Here is a 7,981-nt window from a genome sequence, read left to right as displayed (position 1 = left end):
AGAGGAGCAGCTACAGCTGTCCTTTTAAAGTTGACTGTCCGGTTCTTCATGTGACTGAAAGTCGTGTGTTAGAATTAAAATCGAAACCATAAAGACATAAACGCTGGTGATCTGGGGCAGTAGAGGGGGGCCTTCACTGACGGTCGGTTTCAGGTAAATAACTCTCTCATCTGCTTTAAAGAAGACTGATTCAAACTAATTAATTTTACTGGGCTTAAAGTGACCTTTGCTGTGTATGACATGTACATACATGTACATGTGAGATCCATACGTATTTTCCTTTTTTTCTTTTCCTTTATTCTTTCTCGTTTTGATTTTTCAGTGCCATGCTCAGAAATGTGTAGACATTTATGTCTATACATTTTAAAATTCTGAATTGGATATAAAATCAAATCTACTGGAATTATTTCAATCTTAGAAGTCTAGCATTTAACTTAAAACACAGATGAATTAGGACTCGCTGAATTTTAAGTTTATTCGGCAGGTTTTATTCCAGTTTTCTTCTTCTTTTAATAAAAGAGTCTGTACTAAAAGCCAGTATAAGGACTGGAATCCAACTTCACTTGGTGATGTAATCATTTAGGAATTAGTGCAAAGGATATTATATAATAATAATAATTTAAACAAGCTGGTAATTGCAGCAGGAGTTAATTTACACTATTTCAAAGTTTAATAAATGTAAACTTCAGAATATATTAGCCGTACAGCTCGTTTAGCGTGTATTTAATGCGTTTCGTAGATGGAAACTACTGTGGTGGAATGTAACGTATAAAACTTCATTACCCACAATGCCTTCCTATAGCCAACCCCCAACTCTAAACCTCTTGGTATGAAACTCAAATCACGGGCGGGAGAAGACGAAGGCAGACGTGAAGCTAACGGCGTAAGAGCGTTTGAGGATTTTTAAATTAGAACAAGAGTTTTAAATCGATATTTAATCGTTAACATATTTATGAATGAACCGAGTAAAACTTTTAAGGGTAAATTTGCCAGTTAAGGTCGAAGCGAAGGCAGCAAAAGCATTGACGACTGAACTGACGGCGGAGAGACGGGAAGTGATTCAACAGGTTGGTTTTCTTAAAACAACTCTTACTTTCCACATGTGTTTGATCGCCAACTTATTGTTTGGTGGGCTAAGTAAGATCGTTTTTAACTCCGTTCAGTCGATTATTTCGACTGTAAGTCGAATAAATTTGTATTTTTACCCGGTGGCCTCGGGCGAGACTGTTTCCCTCCTACACGGTAAAAACAGCGTTACAACCCCCACTCTCCATTTAAAGTACCCACATTGTTATGCTCATTTACAGGCTCACCATTTTAGTCTGAGCTCTACCAGGGCAGACTCTGAAATTGTTTTAACTGTTATTTTAAAATCCATGTGTTTTCCAAACTTTATCCAGAGGTGTAGTGTTACGGATCGTCTCATTAGTTTGCAGTCTTTTAGTAAAAAATGCTATTTGGTGGTGTGGTGATTCCCACACGACTGAGACATGGTCTAAAAAGCTATTTTAGACCTAGATAAGTTGTTTGGATTATAAAAATGAATCGTCTAATTTAATGCAGCAGTTTTCTCCACTGATCTAGAATTTTTACAGGAGTGAAATGTAAAGGCGAAAGGCTGAGATTCTTCGTAAATTGCCCTACTTTTTGCATCTTAACAGTATTCAGGCATCACCTGGTTTTGTAAAATCATTTGTGGGGTAAACAAAAAGTAAGTTTAAATAAGGAAGCCAGTCAGATTTTTTAGACTCCTGTATTGTTTTACATGACAATCAAAATTTATTTTATGTACTAGTAATTTAATCTGTAATAAGTAAATGTAAATTATTTGCTGCAATTTTTTGTATTGAGATCGAACTTTGTAATGAATTAGTAATTAAAGCTTTAAAATACATGTACTGGAGTAAATGCTTTCTTTAGGCTTGCCCCTGTGTCGTTAGCCTTCCCCAAAGGGTACAGAAAAATCAGTCAAATTTGTAGGATTTATTTTATGATCTTAACTAGATTATAAACTGAACAGTTTCTGCATACAGATAACTTTAATTTTTGCTTCTTCTTGATTTGCTTTTGATTTGCACAGTTAAAACATTTCAGCAGATATTTTGATAAAGGACTTTTATTGATTTGATAACATGAACATATTTTCTGTGAGGGGTGGGCTATTTTATGGTTAATTTAGTCGGTTTGCTTCCGAGGTGATTTGAACAGCCAACACACTTTTTTACTGACGCTGGGACAGCGAGACAGGGACAGTGGTTATGCTGAACCCTGCTAGTTACAGAAACTCTATATGTTCATATGTAAATGTAAAGGTGAAAGGCTGAGATACTTTGAAAATTGCACTCAGTTTTGCATCTTAACATCGTTCAGGCATCATCTGGTTTGTAATATCATTTTTGCGGTAAACAAGAAATGGCACCTTTTGTTGTTTGGCACATCTTTAAAAAGTGGGGTGAATTTAAGCAGATCTTTCACGGCCTTGTGGTTTGAGGTTTTTTAAATAAAAAAAAAAAAAAAAAATCCCCTTGAAGAAGGCGAGACTTTTCAGAGGAGTTTCATATATAAGGCCCGAGGGCCAGAATCGACCTGGCCAAGACTCCAGTCTGGCCTATGGCCGGTTTTGGAAAATGTGACGTGGGGATAGATTGTAGAAATTTTTCATAAATTTTAGAGCTTCTCCTACTGATAAAGATCGGCATATAGTTTAGTATGTATGATGTAGTATTACTCAAAAAAAATGTTTGGTTTTTTTCCTACCATCTACTTTTGAAATTATTATTAGTTGTTTTTCTCAGTGGGTTTATGGGGAGGGAAAATAGAAATAGTCTGTGAATAAATGTGAATGAGCAGTGAGCTACTGGAAAATGTTCTAAAATTTGACACATTTATTTGTGCTGACAGATTTTTTTCCATTTGCTGCAGCAGCATTTCTTTATCATGTAGAAAAACTGAGGGGAGGTGTGCTGGTTGAAATGTCACTTCTTTTTCTTACATTAAATGTCCAGTTAAATATCTTCACATCTACAGAATGGAGAGTTTCGCTGGCTCGGCCCACTTAAGATCAACGTGGCTCACAAGCATAATGAACGTAATGAACTAAATAGTCTCTGATAATGAAATTCAATCTTCACAAAAATCCTTTTGAAGTTCACTGAATATTTACTGTCTTAGATCTGATCAAATTTGTCCTCAATTGTACCTTTTTTAAAAAGAAAAATTTAAAATACATTTTAACAAATAAATACTTAACACAGCCTGTTTTTGCTGTTTTTGTTTTAGTTTGTTTTTTAATTGATGAATGCTGGTCGACCACTTTGTTGGTCTTTACAGCATTTTTATATTATTCTTCTGGAGCTTCAGTTTTTGAATCCGAGTGATTCTAAATGTAAAAACTACAAAATATGACCTGTGAGATATTTATTACAACCCAGTAACATTTGTGCCTTATTTTGCAGCGTAATGACGATGATGATGCCGAGGGGGCAGAAGCGCAAACTCTCAACAGAGGAGGATGCTTCAGACTATAGAGCTCCCACCTGGGAGAGCCAGCAACAGTTTCTGCTCACAGTTTCCCTCAACAAGTATCAGTGCTCCCAGCAGCTACGTGAGCCCAGCCTGCGACGGTCCGTTCTCATAGCCAACACCCTGCGGCAGATCAGCCTGCAGATGTCTATGGTGCCATCAGTCAACGCGGAGGTGTCACAACCTCCAGGTATTGCTTCATCTGCACTGACAGCAAGTATTGCCGCTGCAGCAAAACGTCACTCTGCTGTAACGGTTGACAGCCGCTCAGCTCTGGCCACCTGCCCCATGGTTTCCTTAAATTACTCACCAAATTCTACTGAAAAGACAAACTACTCGAGCGAATCAAATTTCCATATCAGTATAGAGGATGATGAGGACTGGGGATCGATGTCCACTGATACTGATTCATCTCTTTCAGCTGTCATTTCCTCTATTCTTGCCGCACTGGACTCTACTATAGACGGGAATCCTCAGCCAGCTCCACGGATACCCCTCAGGCCCTTGGAGAACATGTCCAAGCCCTATGAGGGAAGCGTGGCCTTGGTAAATCACGGACTCAGAGATCACGGTGACTGCAGGGAGCAGCAGGAGGACGGCAGCATGGAGGTAATGAGGTCCAGCTACCTTGGTGATTTCACTGTGGAGGACTTGTTCCAGGATATAGACACATCCCTGGTGGACATGGACATGGGAGGGATTGGGCACAGAAGCACTGAAGGTGGACACTCAGCTGGGGATGACCTGTTTATGTACCTGCCACCTTTCTCCCCCCACTCCCCTTTCTCACCACACTCTTTAACACCCACCTCCCAAAATGCCCACCCTGCTTTGATTGGCCAGTTGGCATGATGAATACGAGGCAACACTGATTATGTATAGTGACTGTTGTAAGCCCCCTAAGAGCTGTTGACCGCCTTTAAAACAGTTTCTTTGGGCGCTGTTAACTGTGGAGCGACTACTTGTTTAAAAAACATTTTATCAAATGTTGTGGCCCTCATTTAAGAATTTTGATGTTGTTATTTTTGTGTATGAATTTTTAAATTCAGCTATCCTTTACACAAAACTACAGTGCTCCCAAAGTCCTGTAAAGGTTCTTTCTTTCTTTCTTTTTTTAAAACAAATAAGTCTCTGGACTAAGAAAGAAATTGCCTCACTGGACTTTAAGGTCTCTGTACAACACTGAGGAAAAATAACGATGATGGATTTGATCCATTTTAACTACATATTAATGGTTTATACATTACTTCGCAGTCTAATGATGATCCCGAGGGGGCAGAAGCATAAACTCACATCCTCCTCTTCCCCTCAATCCAAGTCTGATGTGTTACCTTCCTTCTCCACCAGCATCTGCTTCCGTCTCTTATCAAAATCATGTGAGGGGAAGGAATTAGCTCGAGCATCTTTATCATAAACTCTGCTAGAGCTTACAAAAATGGGTTGCATGCATGAACACCCTCACTTGCCGTCTGCTCTGTCCTCTGTCGAACATTACACAGCCTTTAACCGCTGGCACAGGTAAAGGTCTGTGCAGTGTCTGGTATTTGCCAGCTAATGTTGAGGACATTCAGGCCTGCAGTGCATGTGTGAGCTACTGTGTTTTCAGTAAAGCTCTGGGTACATCCACATTAATACAATTTAGTTTTAAACTGTAACCTTTACTGTGTTTAGACCTAACAATCACACTGCTATGGAAGACGTCTAACACTGAGAGTTTTTAAAAATGCAATCTGAGCTTGGATTATTTTTTAATGGTTGGCAGTGATGGAGCAGGCAGACATGCTCTTTTTCAATGTGTCAGAAACGCGTGTCTGCACGGAGATCTCTTTCCTTTTAAAGCACCATTTTAAGATTTGCATTCGTCCTCGGTGTGATTTTTCTGCAGCCCTCTGCTTTCTCTTTACACCGACGCAGGCTTGCTCGGTGTACCTGAACAGTCAGCATGCTAGTTTGGACGAGTGGTTCTCAAACTGTGTGGCATTGACAACAGGGTGAAAAATTCAAATGAAACTGATGTTTGTTGTTTGGTTTTTTTTCTTTGTTGAATGGAGGAATACGTTTGATGCTATTGCACTGATGATATGCACCTTGTATAAGTAAAATCCAACTTTTTTTTCCCTTTTTTCTTTGTTGGTGATTGGGGTGATTTTTGGCTTCTGAAGTGGGGCATGCCACAAAAAGTTTGAGAACCACTGGTTTGGAGAGATTATTTATAAAAACTGCTAAAACAATCAGAACAGAGATAATTTTCATTTAAAAGTATTAGTGTGGATGTAAGAAAAGGCAGCTTTCAGTCATGCACTGGTGTTCATCCATGCAGCGATTTGACTGTCAGAGCAGCACATGAGACAACTCCTTGTTACCACAAATGTAAAAGTGTGCAAAAGTGTGAGCTCTGAGATTTGATTTGACTAATATTGGATGGAGAGGATGGTGAAACACTAATGTTATAGGTCAAATCTTCAGTAAAGAAATCACTTAGCATCTGACAAAAATGAGGTTAAGTGATCAGGTCAGGATTTTAAACAGTAGAAACAGGCAGGGATCAAAGATTGTTATCAAAAGTATTGATCAGGTGGATTGGCCAAAAGATGTTCACAGAAACAGCATTTAGTTCATTAACAAAATAGTTACCGCGTTTGGTGGATTTTGGCGTTTCATGCAGAGACTGAAAAGCATGAAAGCAGAATTGGTCTCGTCTGAAGAGTTTCCTCTGAGTGCAGCTGTGGCTCAGGAAATGATGTGACAGATGGTGGTTGTGAACCGCTCTGTGCACTGTTGTAGTTTAGTTTTTTTCCTTTTTTTAAAGATGCTTTAGAGCCTTTACAGTACTGTGATGATATATAAAACATCCTCACCCACTCAAGCGTGACAGTCCAAAGCCACTGGTCACGTCACCTCGGGTATCTGCAGCCGTTATGCAACAGCACTTTGTTGTTCAGATGTATTATTGATCAGGTGATTGGGTCCAGATGGTGCCGACTTCCACGCTGTGAGCAGTTCATTAATCAGTAGGTCAGTTTCTGCCGGTTTTAGCGGGCTTCACTTTCTCAGTGGTTTATCTTTGAAATTGTGGCAGTTTTGTCATGATATGGATTCATGTTTGTTCAATTAACAGTATTTATTTTGAGAAAAGGTGACATTACAGGGAACAAGTTCATTTTCAGTTCTGTTAGATGTTACTGTAGGAACATGTAGGAATTTATACCAACTTTGCTGAAATACCTGACGGGATGAAATGTTTGAGGAAGCACCCGCAGTGCTGGTTGTTGTATTTTTTATATCCAGGTTATCTATTGAAGTTGCTTTCTATGCATACGTCCTTTCTGAGTAGCTGGCTTGCAGCTCCAAACTATTTATAAATGACACGTTTTGTCAACAGTGAGTAATTTATTATCGTACCATACTGACATATTACTAATGGTGTATGAAAATACCGTCATGGCAGTTATTTTATTTACTTTCATTTTCTCTACGCTTTAGAGATTTGTAAGATATGTTTTAAAGTGTGGGGCAGAATGCCCAGATACTGTGTATTTGACCACCTGTTTACCTGTACTGATGTTTTGTAATAAAATATGCAACTGTGTAAAGAAAAAGAAAATCGACTCTACTTTGATTATTTATCTTTGTGCATCAAATACCAGAGAGTATTTTTTTTATGTCAACCTTGTGTGAGAGTGCAGGGAACTTGTAATGTTAAAGAAACCAGTTTGAGATGGTGCGTTATCCTGCTGCAGGCAGCAATCAGAAGATGAGTGCATTGTGGTCATAAAGGGATGGACATGATCAGTGACAAAACTCAGGCTGTGGTGTTTAAATGACGCTCAGTTGATACTAGAAGGCAAATGTCTGGCACCAACAAGTCTCTTGAATCTCTTTTGTCCCATATTCTCATGTTTGAACTTCAGCAGGTCACTATAACCTTGTCTACATGCCTTAATGCAGGGGTATCGAACTCCAGGCCCCGAGGGCCGGTGTCCCGAAAGTTTTAAGTGTCCCTGCTACAACACATCTGAATAAATTAGGTCATTAGCAAGACTATAGGACTTGCATGCTGAGGTGGCAACCCCTAACCCTACTCAAGTTTGGAAAAATGTACTTTTATCCATGTTCATTCACTCATGAGCTGCTGTAACGTGAATCAAATGCCCGAATTGCCACCTCAGCATGCAGTCAAGAATCTATACAGTCTTGCTAAACACCTAATTTTATTCAGGTGTGTTGCAGCAGGGACACATTTAAAAGTTTCAGGACACCGGCCCTCGAGGGCTGGAGTTTGGCACCCGTGCCTTAATGCATCGAGCTGCTGCCGTCTGATTGGCTGATATTTGCATGAACGAGCAGATTTATGGTACAAAGTGGCCCCATGAACGTACATGTAAATAAGATTCCGTAAGCTGGCCAACTACCAGTTCAGCATACCAGTAACTGAACTTAAAATGGATTTTAATGTATT

General features: G+C 39.4%; 1 protein-coding gene across 5 annotated transcripts; it reads left to right on the top strand.

Annotated features, from left to right (window-relative positions):
• Positions 1–7,126, top strand: sertad3 (SERTA domain containing 3). 5 transcript variants are annotated; one of them, XM_019345242.2, is made up of 3 exons: positions 14–153; positions 994–1,067; positions 3,456–7,126. In XM_019345242.2, exon 3 carries the CDS (start codon positions 3,460–3,462, stop codon positions 4,372–4,374), a length of 915 nt encoding a protein of 304 aa, XP_019200787.1. In that variant the 5' UTR covers positions 14–153; positions 994–1,067; positions 3,456–3,459; the 3' UTR covers positions 4,375–7,126. The 5 variants fall into 5 exon arrangements, with proteins under 5 accessions (XP_005461174.1, XP_019200787.1, XP_019200784.1 ...); XM_019345239.2 differs by lacking the exon at positions 14–153 and adding an exon at positions 646–883; XM_005461118.4 differs by lacking the exon at positions 14–153 and having other exon boundaries at positions 666–1,067; positions 3,456–3,712; positions 3,944–7,126.
• Positions 7,127–7,981: the final 855 nt, after the last annotated feature.

This window comes from Oreochromis niloticus, linkage group LG14 (assembly GCF_001858045.2).
Source record: "Oreochromis niloticus isolate F11D_XX linkage group LG14, O_niloticus_UMD_NMBU, whole genome shotgun sequence".
Classification (NCBI taxonomy): Eukaryota; Metazoa; Chordata; class Actinopteri; order Cichliformes; family Cichlidae; genus Oreochromis; species Oreochromis niloticus.
Note: the sequence above shows the minus strand (reverse complement) of the source record. Positions and strands in the feature narration are given on the sequence as shown.